General features: G+C 42.5%; 1 protein-coding gene across 1 annotated transcript; it reads right to left on the reverse strand.

Moving 5' to 3' along the window:
- Nucleotides 1-2,394: 2,394 nt before the first annotated feature.
- On the reverse strand, nt 2,395-3,131 carry EDB91DRAFT_1084525 (uncharacterized protein; the record flags this gene model as incomplete). The annotated part of the gene is made up of 3 exons (XM_041315782.1): nt 2,395-2,559; nt 2,610-2,865; nt 3,103-3,131. 3 exons carry the CDS (start codon nt 3,129-3,131, stop codon nt 2,395-2,397), a joined length of 450 nt encoding a protein of 149 aa, XP_041174275.1.
- Between the last annotated feature and the right edge of the window lie 13,813 nt (nt 3,132-16,944).

Raw genomic sequence — 16,944 nt, forward strand, 5'->3', positions numbered from 1 at the left:
ACTGAATGTTGCTCTGAATGTCCTGGTGGCATTAACATAATGGATTAGGTGTAGGATAGCATCTGGGTCTGTCAAGAAATAAATCAGGAAAACCCTCCCCCTCTAGTTAGAACTAGTTGTAATTGATTTGCCAAAATTATGTGAATTACTAGTAATTAGATAGATCAGATAGTTAGGAAAAGTTTATTAGTGCCTTTCCAATTACCATTAATTTTCACAATCCTAGAGGCAACTGGTAAGTCTAGAGTCAGTTAGTGAAAGTTTGGGAATTCTTAGATGGCACATTTTCATCACACTTAGCAATATGTGAGGTAAATTGAGTGTTATTAAATTTGGGTCTTGAGCACAAGTGAAGTAAGATGTAAGCTAATCAAAGGTGTAGCAGATACTGTTGGATTCCAGTCATATACTGACAAGTCTGGGATGCTGCAGGACAACTCCAACTGGCCCTGATGAACAAGCAACTGGACCCATAAGATAGTTTAACTCTGGAGATGCTAGGACACATCCAGACTAGGTGTTAAGACTGCTCAGGGGTAAGGTGGCATCTGAGGGGCTTGGCTTCAGCTTGTATGCTGTGCCCCTTACCTGAGTACGTGCCCCTAATTTCAGATGTAGTCCAACAAGAGATCTATGAGTTCCAACAGGATGTTGGAGTGGAGGCTTTCCGAAGGAGGCTGACGAACTACTGGATGAGTGCAGGAAAGTCGGGCAGGGATTGGGCTGCCTGACAGGGTGTTACAGTAACCTGAGCATTATGGTTTATTTCATTCTTCATTTTGCATAACCAATGTCACATAACCACCACCATATGGCTAAACTGTGCAGAGCAGAGCCAGATTGCTCTAGACCTGGACCATGGTTATATTTTCATTTATATCTTTCTCTTTTGATTGTGTTGCCTTAAAACATAAGAAGTTCTTGCTTCTCCCCCTTATCCTTATACAGATACCCTGTACCCATGCCCTTTGCCCTTACTGTTCCACTGGTACTTACCCTGTACCCTTACCACTCAACCGGTTATGACTCATACGTACCCTGTACCCTTACCGCTCCACCAGTACCCTGACTTACTTATATATATCAGTCTTCTCATAGATAGATTCTCTAACTTAAATCTACTCAGTTCTCACCTGATACTTGACTTTGGGTCTGAACCTCTCTTACCTAAGAGAGCTCCCTTCGTGCAAAGAATTATCTTCTGTTGAGACAACACTCTTCAGTCGAACTCCGATCTCTTGGATTGTATCCTTGAAAATCTTCAATTGACTCTACACAAGTAAGGGCTTCAACCCTTACTCAGACCGTGCAGGCAAGCTCCTTGCTGGGCTAGCACTAAAAGCCATGCTATGAACACCCATTGCTGGGTCTAGCGCTGCCGGATCTCATCTGAGAAAGTTTCACATAACACAGGGGAGAAGTGAAGGACTACTGTGGTCGGAACCAACAGTAGATGCAAAGTGGACAAGGCTGCTTGGACAAAGTCCAAAGCAGAAAGAAAACAAAAGGGATAGAATGACTAGAGCTCTAGGCTCGAGTCTGAAGGGCAAGAAAGTTGGCCAATGCGTGGGAAGTCCAACAGGTGGAAAGGGTGGCCAACCTAGGGAGTCAATCCCCAGGTCGATAAACAGGAGTTTCACAAGGGCAAGCCCAAGTCCAAGAACAGAAGAGCAGGGCTTAGAAAAGGTAATATCCAGACTGAGTAACTACAGACAATGTACATACGTTTATATACTCTAGGTAAGTAGCATAGCATATCAGGAGGCTATGTGCTGAGTGTACAGTATTACAAGAAGGATGATTGAGACATATGAGTTGGAGGCTTGGAGAATAGGGATTGGCATGGGTAAACCCATGGGTGTCGAAGGTCAGACCCGCACCCATACCCACCAGTTTTTTAGAAATATAATCTCAACAGCTCTAGTGTAGCTTACATAATCATGCAGACACAGCGCGTGTAGGTAGTCAACACAGTTGCTTTTCGCCATCGTTGTTGTCGACTCAACCCATTAAACATTACACAGTTACCCATACCCATACACCCAAGGGTACAAATGGGTACGGGTCTCACAATGGGTAGTGGCAGGTAGTGACGGGTAGCAATGGGTATGTGAGTACTTCACGGGTATGATATTAAAACATGCTGTAGATAGTACATAGGTCAAGTCAATAAAATGTCATCCCAGCCAACCTCGAGATCAGCCTCTTCTCCCTTGAGGTCTGGCAGCCTTGCAACAGACATAACATCACCATCTTTCACTAAACCTTTCAAGCTCCAGCAGCCTAGGCAAAGTGCAGTGCATGTAGTCTCAGCAGAAAGTCATGACTGGACATGAGACAAAAGTAAGTGGCCCCACAAGAAAACACATTTGACATCAACATGTCAATTGCAGCTCAGTACTTGATCGCAAATTGCAACATATCAAAGGTTGAGTTCCACCACATTGAGACGTTGCGGAGCATGATTCTTTCTGATAGCTTCAACTTGGCCAAGGTTATTTTCCATTCTGAAAGAATTAGTGTCATTGAATAAATCATTTTGTAGGCAAGTTTTCGGAGCTGTTTATTGTGGTCAGATGGTTGTAAGGTACATGTTTGATTGTACAAACCTTGATGAGGAGCAATCTAATGGGCTGTATGTTTGTTTGTAGCTCTTCATGCTTAACATCCATCAACTCAGATGTTGTGTCAACCCACCCTTCCATGTTATCAAATTTGTTGCTGTTTGGGTCCCCATCCCCATTTTCAGCTACTGTTATCTGGTCCTCCCACTTGATATCAGTTGTGAGTTCTTGTATATCCTCTTCAGCACTGCTAAGGACCTTGTCAGCCTTCTTCTTGGGTAAGTTGAACTCCTTAATCAAGCTTTTTGCAATGAGATTGACCACATGTAGAAAACAATATGTCCATGCAGATTTGTCACTGAAATGTGCTACAAGATCTTCAAGTGCTGTTGGGTAGGTCAGAAATAGGGGTGGAGGTAGTAGGGCTAGTCCTACTGAGATGCACTATACTCAGGTAAGGGGCACAACACATGAGCTGAAGTCAAGCCCCTTAGATCCATCCTTCATTGAGCACAACTCTAACAATAGGCTACTGTACTTGCCAGCTTCAGGAAGCATAGCAGACATGTATCAGAGCCAGTCAATGTGAAACAAATCTGGTTAGAGTGTAATGGGGCTGGACAGAGTGAATCAGAGTAATGGGAACAAGTGGAAACTTCTTATGCTAATAGGAGAGACAATATTTCAACACCCTATCCAGTACATACAGTAATACTCTGTACTTATAGTCTACAACTAATGCTATGATAATACTGCTATTCCTGAGTAATCCAGGATACCTTTCATCCCAGTATGCAATGTAGAGTGCTTTATGCAGTAAAGCACTACTCTGCAGTGAATGATTTAAATAGGGTTTATAATGCTAACCTAGTGTCATATCCCAGTTTCTGGCACTCTCACTTCCACTTTCAGAACCTTCTCCAACTGGACCACTAGTTCTGATCTCCTATGGATCCATTCAAGTGGTTACTTCTTCATTTAGCTAACCCCTTTGTTTCTGGCCCACCAGCTATGTATATTCCCATCTGCTTACCAATCTGGTAGACTATTTCATTTCTGGCTCCATTTTACTTATGATCTGTCTTACTTTATTAATGATCTGTTGTATTTATCAATGTATGTGTTAGGTACCATGCTTGAACAGAGAAGCAGAGGGGTTGGGGCTTGGCTTCAGCTCTTGCACTGTGCCCTTAGCTGAGTACATGCCCCAAATTTGGAGCAGGACCAATGTTATCCGACAATAGGATGAGGGGACCACTTTGGTCTGCTTTGAGGGTCAGGAGGTAAGGGCTTCTAGCAGCAGACTGACTAGGAAGTGGGGTGGATGGAGTGGAGGAAGTGTGTTGGAGCGGAAGGGGTTAATAGGAGAGGAGGTAAGGGTTTACTGGTTGGAGGGAAGTGAGGATGCTAAGCTGGCTTGGCGGTTCACTGAGACATGAACTTGTCTAGAATGGAGGGGTGGCTATCTTACCATTGATGGCTTAACTATAGATGTTTTTATCAAACCTGCTTATTTTGGTAAGACATTTTATAATACAAAATCCAACTATTCCCTTGGCTGTCAAGTAATGTGTTTTGATTTATTGTCATGGACAATTAGTTAATTTATTCTGGGCAGTCATTATGCCCCCCACAACCTCATGATTGTGGATTATTCTTTTGGCCAACCTAGAAGTGTCTATGATGCATATGCTTTTTTATCCACTTGCCTCTATGAAGAGCATGCCAACCTTCTGCCAGATGGTCACGGGTGTGGGCAGACAGTGCATATCCATTGGAACCATGGTGTATCCCTCCTTCCAAGAAGCCTCACAATAGATGGTTGATGAAGAACCGGAAGACATTTAATTATCATCTTTTCAAGGTATTTTTTGTATTTTTTTTTTGCTATTGATGAATTTAAAGATCTGTGTACATATTGAACATGCATTTGCTGTTTTGAATGGGTGGTTCCAGTCTCTCCAAGAGCTCTGGTTCAATATTCAGACAGAGAAGGACCTGCAAATTGTTGTGCATTGGATTAAATGTTGTCTTATCCTGCACAACATGATCATCTGCTTTGAAACCCACCATCGCAAGCAGGATGCAGACTATGAGAAGTCTCTGGAGTGGGCTTGTGTAGAGGGTTGAAGCTTTTGTTTCTCAAGAATTTGAGGATCTAGATGGTGATGAAGTAGTGGGTGACAGGTTGTCACGAGTTCCATGTACAAATCATTTTTCCTACCTTAATGTTGTGTCTAAATCTAAGTGCCCAAGTCACATGACCACTTCACCTCTTCACACTCATCACATCTATCACACTTCACAATGACCACCTATCACAAAGTCACCCGTGCCTTACACTCATATCTCTCCCTTCACATCGCTGATTCCATCACCGATCAACGTAGTGATTGATCTTCCCCCTCAACCCTATTCTCGATAGATCTCAGATAGATCTTCTATTTAATCTCTGTCTCCTCTCTTCCATTCTCAGATGCAGATATCTTATCAGAACCCTTATACCTGAAGCTTCTCTTTCTCATGCGCCTTCCTATTTAGTCAGTTACCTTTTCTGATCTTGGTCTGTGCACAATTCTCTTAGTATATAAACCCTAGTCAGTAGTCAGTAGTTCTCTAGTTTAAACTGCTTGTACTTTCTGTAGAAAATCTACTTGATGTTTATCGCTCACTTCCTCTCCATATGAGACTCTAGACTGAACCCCTCTTGACATTTGTCTTAATGGCTACGTCATGACACTTCTCCTTTATCCTCTTGTCTATTGTTTGAGTCCTGGTCTGATTACTTTGAGACTACCATTGTCAAAGAGTCGTCAAACAGGTCATATGAGGTAACTCTGGGCCAGGCCACCCGTGCAAGGCTTATGGATGAGCTCTTTGACAGTCCTCATTCAAGGGCACAACATAGGGAAGGATGAGGACTAACTATGCTCACATTGATCAAGAATGCATGTAACATGTGGATAACACATGTAACATCAATCTAACAAATACTATGATAGCAAGAAAGCATACATGTAATCAGATAGTGATAGCGGCAGAAAAAACATGATAGCAAACAACAGCAATGGTGACAAAAAAACACTCTAGCAACAATAAATGACAATAGCAAACAAGTTAGGTACCTCCACTAGATGTAGAAGCTTTACTGTCACTTTGTGTCATTTGGTGAAATTGAATCTTGAGACACCGAGTCTCCACCTCCTTGTCAAGCACTAAGTAAGGCCTGTGCCTTATACACTTGAACATTGGTCTCATGAAGCTGAATTTCAGCATCCTTGGTCTCTTGCTCTTCTTAATGGTTGGCAGCAGCTTACATGGCCTCATATGTATGTGCATCATGAAGCCACTCATATTTCTTTGTCTTATGATGGTAGTCCTGCTTCATGTTGAGCTTTGCAAGGAAGCATTTGTGCTTGTAATCATGGTGTGACGCAGCATCAAACTGAATGCTCTCAATCTTACTATTGACCCTCTTAACCTGCTCCTGAATGTCTGATTCTGCTTTCTTCTTCCCTGTGCTTTTTGATTGCACTGATAATGAGGTCTGGGGTGTTAGAGAAGCAGGAGAATCTGACAATGAGGTGTTATGAGTTATTGATGAAGGAGTTGATGTGCTGCAGGTCATTCCCAGCGATGACACAATAGATGATGGTTGGCATTGTGAGCCACGGCTGGAGGGCCTCTGAGCACCAAACGCCACATAGCTGTCATAGAAAGGAGTAGGAGACTTCTGTAGCACTTCAAAAGGGATAGGGGGACAGGAGGGGGAGACAACAATGATGGGAGTTGCTGTTTTTTCCTGGCAGCTTTTGGGGGGCTGTTGAGTTGAAATCAGGGCCCTGCTGGGTATCATTGTACCTTATACAGTTTTCATTCAAATTGCCCTGCATATTGCTAGGGTCATTATCCATATCATCCTGTGCAGCCTGTGTATTGCTAAGGGGGGCACAGAAAGCAACAGAATACAAATTGATGTTGTAATCAAGGTCAGGAATGTTGTTGTTCATGGTGATGTTGGTGTGGGTACAACAAGTCCTATGAAAGGTAGGACAAAGTTGGGTCTGACAACATCTAGCTGTTATATCTAGAGAGTAGACAATGTTTGACCCAAAAGAGTTTCTGACTAGGCTCTCTGGCTCAAGAGATAGAGGGAGGATAAGGATAAGGAAGGAACAATCACTGCCAAAACAAGGTGCAAGAATGTATTTCAGGAGCTAAGTGGTGAGCTGAAGAAGCTACCACTAGAAAGTTGCCAAGGGGATGCTACCAAATAACCCAAACTAATGGGGAGCAACCAGAACTGGAAACCAGGTATGTTAAGTAAAGACAGGTATAGAGTTTAGGTAAAGAGGAAGATCCTTATGTAAGCAGTAAAAGTGCGAACATAACCTAAGGAATGTAGGTATAAGAGTAACTATGGGAAAACAGTCAATACAAACCCACAGGGAACTAGTTTCTCACATCTCATAGGGGCTTTGAACACTGACTGTCCTCAGTCATCCCAATCATAGTCAGAATCAGCATTTCCAAATGCTTAACCTCTTCATAAAGCTTGTTTGTTCTTCGACTGGTCTGCTCCATGATATTATTAATGATAGTTTGGAGGATAAGATGCAGGGTATCCTCAGTCAAGGGCTCAGAGTCAGAAGGTGACAGAGAAGGAGGGGTAGGATGGATAGAAAATGAGGTGGGAGTGTCCACAGTGAGAAGGGAGACAGAGTGAACAGGTGGTAAGGGTACTAAGGGGATAGAGTGATCATGAGCTTGAGTAGCACAAATATAATGTCCAGCACAATGAGTCTTCTTCTTCCTAGGCAAGGGGGGTGAATGGGATGATGAGCAGTAGGTACATGTGATGGGGGAAGCACAGGGAACAGTCTGGGGAAGTGGGGTAACAGTTAACATAGCTAAAGTTCGAAGAATTTCAGTAAAAAGTTGAAAAGGTTGAAAAAGCAGATTACAAGTGAGGTATTAAGACCATGCTCAGGGGTAAGGCAGAGTCTGAGGAGCTTGGCTTCAGCTCATGCGCTGCACCCCTTACCTGAGCACATGCCCCTAATTTTAGATATAGTCCAACAAAAGATCTATGAGCTCTAACAGGACATTGGGGTGGAGGCTCTCTGAAGGAGGGCCAATGGACTACTGGATGAGCATGAGAAAGTTGGGCAGAGGTTGGACTGCCCAATAAGGGAGAAGTGGAGGACTACTATGGTCAGAACCAATAGGAGAAGTGGAGTGGATAAGACTGCTTGGACAAAGTCTGAAGCAGAACAGAAACAGGAGGACAGATGTACAAGAGCTCTAGGCTTAAGTCCAAAGGGCAGGAAAGGCAGCTGATGTGCAAGAAGTCCAACAGGCAGAAAGGCGGCCGACCTAGGGAGTCAATCCCCTAGGCCAGCAAAACAGGAGTTGACAAGAAACAAACCTAAGTCTTAAGAACAGAAGAGTAGGGCTGTTAGGTAGTGTGCTCAGACGAAGAAGCAGAAGGGTTGGGGCTTGGCTTCAGCTCTTGCGCTGCACCCTTAGCCAAGTATGAGCCCCGAATTTGGAGCAGGACTGACAATGTCCAACAATATGACGGGTGGTCCACTTTGGTCTGCTTTGTGGGTTGGGAGGTAAAGGCTAATAGCGGCAGACTGACTAGAAGCAGAGCAGGTGAGACGGAGGAAGTGAGTTGAAGCGAAAAGGAGTAAGAGGATTGGTTTATTGGGCGGAGAAGTAAGAGTGATGACTTAGAGCACGGCTCTAAATCAGAGCGAAGGAATGGAGGTAACAACAAGGTAAACTTGTGTCCGGAGAGAGCAAAGTCCTATAAAGAATTCCCACTAGTAGAAACTGCAGGAAGACAAGTAATATTAAGACTGAGGAAAGTAGCTAAGTATATGATATGTTTTATATACTTTTAAGTAAGGAGGTAGTGATCAGTAGTCCATAATATGAGACTATGTACTGAGTATACAATTTATAAGTATTACCACAGGTGAAAACATAAGTTGGAGCAGATATCAATATGTATGTGATAGATCAGTAATTGAGCTGTTATAGGAAATACTGGTGATCTAGGAAGTAAGAGTTATGTGCCAAAGGGGAAAGTATATACCTAAATGGGGAAAGAGGTTCCAGTTGAATGGAACTGATACAGAATGTAACCGATGAGATGGTCGAGCAGAAGCACAGGAGCAGATGCAGAGGCTAACTGGATCAAGCAGAGAGCAGATGGAGTGGAGGTGGGGGGAAAAGCGGAAAGGGTGTAGGGTTAAGTGGAGCGGATATCAATATTGTCGGAGCAGTTGGATCTGGTATATGACAAGGGCTTAGAAAAGGTAATATTCAGATTGAGTGTTATGCCGAAGTATAACGTGGGCAAACAATCAATAAGACCAAAGGTCTGTCGATACGTTCTAGACAACTGTCTAAAGAACGCCCAAGTTCAAGTAAAGGCTAAGTACCAAAGAGGTAACTTAGAATCAAGTCAGAGTGATCAGAGAAAAACCAGCGTAGGTTAAGCTGAAGAATCAGTGTCACCTAGCCAGGGTTTATATAGCAAACAGGGTACAGGGTATGACATAATAATAGGTAATGATCAGTAAGCTACATGTGTAAGTAATGAGGCGTCTGAGTCATACTGAACTAAATATAGATTGATAAGAGTCATGTGTAGTCAGCATGGATCAAGGGAAAGAAGAAAAGAAGTTCATAGAATAACACAGCCATAACACTGAGTATCTACAGACAAATGTACAAATGTTTATATACTCTAAATAAGTAGCATAGCATAGTAGGAGGCTATGTGCTGAATGTACAGAATTACAAGAAGGATGACTGATATATATGAGAGGAGGCTTGGAGAACAATATGGATAGGTTACAGTACACACTGGCTTCAGGAAGCATAGCAGATATGTAATGGAGCTGGGCATAGTGGGCCAGATCAAATGGAAACAAGTAGAACTTGTTAGGTAAATAGAAGAGATGATATTTCAGCCCTCTATCTAGTTCATGATACTCTATACTTATAGTATATAACTAATGCTATGATAACACTGCTAATCCTGAGGAATTGTCATATACCTGATCCGACTGCTCCCATATCAATATCCACTCCGCTTTCCGACCCCCTCCGCTCCATTCATCCTCCGCTCCGCCCAATCACAAGTCCGCATTCCGCCCTACAGTGTCTGCTCAACTGCTCAACCAGTCCCCTTCCATAATCTCTCCATTCAACTGGACCTCTTTCCCCTTTAGGGTATATGCTTTCCTTTTCGGTACATAGACCCTCACTTCCGGATCACCGGTAATTCCCATTACCGCCCGATCGCTAATCCAACACATACATATTGATATCCACTCCGACTTATGTCTTCGCCTATGTAAAGTACTTACAAACTATATCCTTGGTACATAGCTTTACTACATAGTTATCCTGATCACTGCCTCACATATAGAAGTATATAACATATCCTGTACTTAGATATTTTTCCTTAGTCTTAATATTACTTGTCTTCTCGCAGTTACATCTTGTGAGAATTCTCAGTAGGACCTTGCCTCCTCTGGACACAAGTCTCAACTTGTTGTCACCTCCGACCCTCTGACCCTCCGCTCCGACTTAGAGCCGTGCTCTAAGTCTTTCCCTTATTACCCTGCCCCTATCACTATCCTCCTATCACCCCTTTTCCTATCCTCTGCATTATCCTCCGCCATCTCCACTCCTATCAAAATATCTCCCTGGTTCCTATCCACCCTCCGCATTGTTCCCCGCCTTCTCCGCTTCGCTCCTAGTTGGTCCGCTGCTAGCAGCTCTTACTCCCCGACCCTCAAAGCGGACCCAAGCGGTCCACTTGTCCTACCGTCGGACAATGTCGGACCCACTCCAAATTCGGGGCACATACTCGGCTAAGGACGCAGCGCAAGAGCTGAAGCCAAGCCCCAACCCCTCTGCCTCTTGAGCCGGTACAGTACCTAACAGGAATCTGGAATACTTTTTATCCTGGTATGCAATATACTGTGCTCAATGCAGTAAAGCACTACTCTGTAGTGTATAATTAGAATAAGGTTTATAATGCTGACCTAGCCCAGATGGATCCTAGCATCTCTGGATCTAAACTATGCTACATGTCTGGTTGCTTGTCCTATTAGGGCTAGTAGAAGTTGTCCTCCAGAGTCCCAGACCTGTTGGTTTGTGACTGGAGTCTATAATCCTGTCCCAGTTTTGGATAGCTCCCCCTCATTGAGTTATTAGTAGCTTTCTCTTTGTATAGATTTTTCAGCTCACTAGGTAGTTGCTGGTATTTGATTCTCTGTCCTTGATTCTGGAGTGACACACACACACTCTCTCTCTGAACACTACCAAACCTAGTCAGAAACCCTCTAGGGTTGAATGCATCTCTTTGCAGGTATAGAAGCAAATAGCAAGACCCAACATTATCCTGCTCTTTAGCAGATTTGTTGTACCTACAATGGTCTTAGGAACACAATCTCATACATATCACTGGTCATCCATGGTATAAAACTACTTGGGTGCCAGCAAGTAATGATGACCAAGGAAAAATAAAGAAGCATGAAGGTAGCAATGAGTACATAGCATCAATATAATAATCAATTGAACTCACAGTGTGAGGCAGCACTGGATTTATGTTGTCAAAGTAGAACTGTATGCTGCTCATGCTTAGCACTGAGGAACAAAGAAACTATTACTAGCATTAGTGATTTGATGTATGTTGTAATATTTCAAGGATTAGGATGTTCTTGAATATCCACAGCAACAGTCAGTCAAAAGTTGAATATAGAGCTCACATGGCTTCAGCTGTGAGCTGGAAGAGTTAGTGACTAGATTTGGCAATGAGAGTAGTTGTCATATCCTGTATATAGACCCCTCTGGACAGTCACCAGTCATTCCCTAGTCCCCTCAGTAGGACAGCCCTACTTCCTAGCTTCATCTTCACCAATACATACTCTACACCTCAGCAGAACCAGCTCTGCTACTTCTAACCCAATCTTCAGAAGTCTGGACCTTTGGACCTCATCTGCATCAATTTCTGGACCCTCACAGCTAGCCTGCTCTACTCCTATCATGTACCTATCCCTCTGTCCTCTCTAAGCATGTTCCCCTCAGTCCAATGTCTGAACCTTGCCTTCTCTAGAAATCTGGACATCTAAACCTTATCCAAACCTATTTCTGGACCTCTGGATAACATCGGTACCAACATCCAGACCTTAGCTATATCTATCTCTGAACCTTCTTCCACCATCTGTTTATAGCTATACTCTGTCCTTAGTTAGATCTCTTATTACTTCTCATTAGCTCTTACTCATTCTTCTCAAACTTAGGCTGAGCTATTATCAACTCCTATCTTAGGCTTAGGGATTAATTCCTCAGGCTAAAGTTCTGCCTCTCCAGCTTTTGTCTCCCTCTGGACTTGAGTCTAAACTCTTGTTAACTACGCTTCTCTGTTATATTCTGCATACAGACTTCCCTAAACAGTCACCAATCATCATCTAGTCCCCTCAGCAGGACCAGCCCCATTACTCCAGCCCCAATCTCTGGACCACATCCTCCTATATCTAAACATTTGGACCTCTTAATCTCATATGTACCTATCTTTAGATCTGATCATATATCTGACCCTCCTATCCTCCAGTCCTCCAGTTCTTTTTCAGACTTTGTCTCTTATAGCCTTTCCTCTATTTGCTTCTACTTGAGACTGGTTCTAAGTAGCCTTTACACTTCCCTCTGTCAAGCAGATGCATATTCACTGTAGTTTCCTACACTCCTTCAGAAGTTCTTCAGCTCTCCTTTAAAGTAGCCTTCCCTTATATTCCTACTGAACTTTATTGGATACCCATAGGCTTCATTTGAAATTACAGGCATATACTCGGATAAGGGGTGCAGCACATGAGCTAAAGCCAAGCCCCTTAGAATCAGTCCCTCTCTTGAGCACAGTCTTAACAGGAGTGCTGGAAACATAATAGCCACAATGATAACCTTGCTAAGCTAAATATATCTTAGTTTTGAAAGAGAAAAATAAATGCAATGACATACATTGGCTGTTTGGACAGATTGCATGGTGATCTGGTGGAGTAGGATGAGGTGATTTTACATAATGTACATTGTGGCTATTCTGTCAGGTTATATGAGAAGCTGCTAAAGTAGGACAACATGTAGAGTCATGCTGTGAGAGAGGTTGAATAACACTTACTGTATTGATAGTTATAATATTGAGGTTTGAGTTGGGTTTCATGAAAACTGTTTAAACTAAATGTCATGCGAGTACACACAAACATGTGCAAATGCCTTAGAGAGTTCATCACTAGCAACAAGCATAATGATAGCATGCACAAATCATTGGGTGCTCAAAACTTAGATGAGAGTTATAACTTGCAACAGCTTGATGCTCATCATATAACTTCTACAGGACACTTTAGTACTTACCCTCAACAACTACAGGCTCACCTTCATTCTGTTGTTTAGTGAGAGATGTTTTGGTAGAATTTGTCGTCTCTATTATCATGTCACTAGTTATCTGCATCACTCTTTAAGTTAATTGTCTTAGAACCAAATGAGGTTTTCCTGATGAAGAAAGCAATAAAGTTTTGCATCCAAGCACATTGACTAGTGAATATCTCTTTTGACAGTATTAGAGATAATCAAATAGGAAGTGGTAGACAGATTCTGTGGTGTGCATGCAATGTAGGCAATATAAAGACAGTACTTTACTGATGTAGTACAGGTGCTTATCAAGGGGTACATGTTGGGTATGAAGAAACATAAAAATACCTGTGAGGCATTTTGGAAACATTTTTGTTAGCTTAATAAAGAATTAGTAAAGGACACCAGGATCAATACTATGGGTGTGATGATAGCACAGAGACTTCTTTCATATTCTGTCCCATCAAGTTTGGGTATCCTTCTAAATATAGGTAATGAGGAAGCTGGTTCCATAGACTATTGTGCTGCCATTCTTCCAATGCTAGCTTGGCTTCTTTATTGACCTATTCATTGTTATGAATATCAGAGTGGCTTTTAAGGTTGTGCTTAAGGAATGTTAGATCTGAGGGGCTTGGCTTTAGCTTGTGTACTGTGCCCCTTACCCAAATATATGTCCCTAATTTCTGAGGGAGCAAAGAGTAGTCCAGTTAGACTAGTGAGGGATTGTCTGAGGGAAATGGATCCAGAGGATGTGATAGTACAGATTATAACTACTAAAGGTGGACCCACTAGTAGGGATGGACAGAGAAAGACTTAAGGGATCAACCTAAAGTCTCAGATGAAGGTGATAAAAGTAAGACTTAAGTCCAGAGAACAGAAATGAACAGGAACTAGATATAATATTTAAACTGAGGAGAATACAGAAATGTACATAGACTTACATATATACTGTAGGTAGTCTGGAGAATCAGTTAGCAATAGGATAGGAGGCCATGTCCATGTATGTGGAACATACATTGGTAAGTATAGCAGATTATTAGTAAGATAGGATGGATTATAGGTAAAATGGAACCAGAAATGAAATAGATTAACAGATCAGTAAGCAGATGGAATATACATAACTGGTAGGCTGGAAACAAAGAGGTTCACCAAATAGGGAAGGAACTAGTTGAGTGGATCCATGAAAGATTAGAGCTGATGATCCAGTCAGAGGAAGTTCCATAAGTAGAAATGGGAGTACTGGAAACTAGAATATCAGGCAGGGATCCATTGGACCATCACATCAAAGTCATTGCAATCATTTTGCTAAGTTATTCCTGCTTGCAAACTAAAAGAGTTTGAGGTGGAATGTAGTCTGTAAGCTGGGATCAACAATTTAATTTCATCAGATATAAATAATAGAGAAAACATAAGTAAGGCAACAAAGAGAAGAGTAATAAGAGGCAATATAATGTCTTGCAGCTTGTTAAACTGGGCTGAGTAAAAGCCTACTACTGGTCTGACCCCCTGTTTCCCAATCCGCTCCATACCTCCTTCTTCAACGATACTACTACATAAAATGAGTATGACACAATGACTATTGATAGAGTACCCACCTCCCTTTGTGAGATCTCCACCAAATGGAGCGGACCAAGTAATCAGCATTTACCTTTGAGCCAATTGTAGATGCAACTGGAGCAGCCTCGTAAACTGTCAAGTCTAGTGGGACAGCCCACTTAGGACCGCAGATGCTCTTGGCGGTCTGGTTGAGCTTTACAGCCATATCAAGGTAGTGGATGGAGCCATCATCTAGGATGACTAGGAGGGTTGTCTGGAGATCAGTGCGGCTTTGGAAAGAACCGAGGATGGGAATGTTAAGTTTAAGTGCCTTTGCACCGACATCACCTACACCGATACTGCCTGACACATTGAGGCAGATGTAGAGACGACAACAGTGCCAGGGGATAAATAGCAATGGTTTTGATATAGCTAGCTGAGTCCCGGGGATGACCGGCCTACTGTCAAGTCAACAGATTCTACTCCTGTATGTAGTTTTGGCCTCCTGAAAAAAGGCGTGTACCATCAGGCGTCCATGCGAGTAAGTGGCATGAATCAAGATCTCTGATTTTTTTTTACTAAGCACACTTGGCCATTGCATTCAGTACATACTATATTGACACATGAATTTTTGAATGTCCTAGTCATATAAGAAAATATTTATCTAGGAATACCTCTCAATACCCAACACCTTTCTCCATCTGTGCCTGACACCTTTTGGTAGAGCCCATGGACTTCAGAACATAGCTGAGTCCATAACTTAGGAAATTCATCTTTTAATGTTGCTAGAAATGTTCGTGCTTTCTTCTCTACTTCATCAAAGTGGATGATGACATCAACATCTGTTTGTAGAGTCAAATCATACTCATACTCATGCTCTTGCTCTTCAATAGCTTGTATGATCTTGGGAGTGACCTAAGTCTTATGAAAGGGATGAATATTTTTAACTCTCACCTAAACTACTGCACGTGATATATTAGTAATCAGGTCCCCTCCTGGAGGAGGATGATCAAGGACAGAGGGTTTGGAATCACCAAATAAAACCACATATAATACGCACCAAAGCACTGCATCACCAATTATGCCCTGAGCAAAGTTATATGAGAACTGAGCTGATGGTTGAGGTTCCTTGCTTACCTTTTTGAGACATATGTATGGTGCAGCATCTAAGATGCCAGCCGCCTTCCTTGACATAGCAGGCAAGTGGGCATTGTATAGATTATATTCTTCTCAGATGCAAAGCCTCACTTCCTTCAAAGCAAGGCTTGCATGCTTCAGGTGACTCAGAATGGCTGCATTCCCATCCTCTAGGTGATTGTCAGAACACCATAGCCCATATAACGACTGCATGGCATAACTAGAGGAGATGTATTTCTGAGCCTGTTCAAATGACATCCCTAAAGTAGGGGGAATATGATATGAAGGTCGGTGGTGATTGCTGCCTGCCTTTTGAACCAGTTGCGCACCTATGGATTCAGATTGAAAGAGAGAGGGGAAGAACTGATGGTACATTGCTGTGACTGCATTTTATAAAAGACCACATGTTAACCAAACATTGAGGGAGGACATGTGCGCCCACAGTGCAGCATTGACATCACTACCAGTCCAAATGTGAGGGAATTCAAGGCAAGTCATAGTGAATGTATGAGAAAAGATATATGTCTGGTGAGCTTGGCTGACATGATGAATAAGGCCCAAGATGTGAATCACAGGAGGTCGTACTATAGCCAGATAGAAAGAGATGAGTGGGGCAAGGGTAGGAGGGAATGCCCACAGGCACTCTTGTATGACTTGATTGCTTTGCTTTGCCTCCAGATTCCCCATAACAAGTTCTGACCCTAGTAGATAGAGATTACAAGCGCTGCCAGTACTGCAATCTGACTGAAATAGTAAGGATTAAAATTGCCAGTGATGAGGAGGAACACTGCATGTTAGAAGAAAGGTGACGATAATTTGACCAAGAATTCATTCATTGAAATCTAGCCACTGCCTTGCACACTCCTCATTGATTAATGAGGAAGAACACATGATGTAATGTTTGGATTCTTCTGGATCCATCAAATGTTGTAACATCACATCCAACAGAGGCTGAAGGAAAATGGTGTTAGGACTACTGAGGTCATCTACTAGCTGGCTAAAAATGCCATAAAACTGTTGAAGAAGGCCCTGGCAACTGTCTGGTAAGCACTCTATTATCTGCTCTGATACATCAGCTATTGCAGTCTTCACCAATCTCCCAAGATCTAAAAACAGGATACTCTGGGAGATATCATCACCGTCTCACATGGTAATGGCAGTGCTGTCTTCAACAAATATAAAACCGTATTTTCTTGACTTTTTGAGCACTGTTGGCCTTGCAGCAAGACAGTTTTGATTTGAGTGTATGGTGTGGCAAACAAGAGATGACTGGTAAGCA

The sequence above is a fragment of the Suillus paluster genome, assembly GCF_016628075.1.
Source record: "Suillus paluster strain FC165 chromosome Unknown EDB91scaffold_54, whole genome shotgun sequence".
NCBI classification, from domain to species: domain Eukaryota; kingdom Fungi; phylum Basidiomycota; class Agaricomycetes; order Boletales; family Suillaceae; genus Suillus; species Suillus paluster.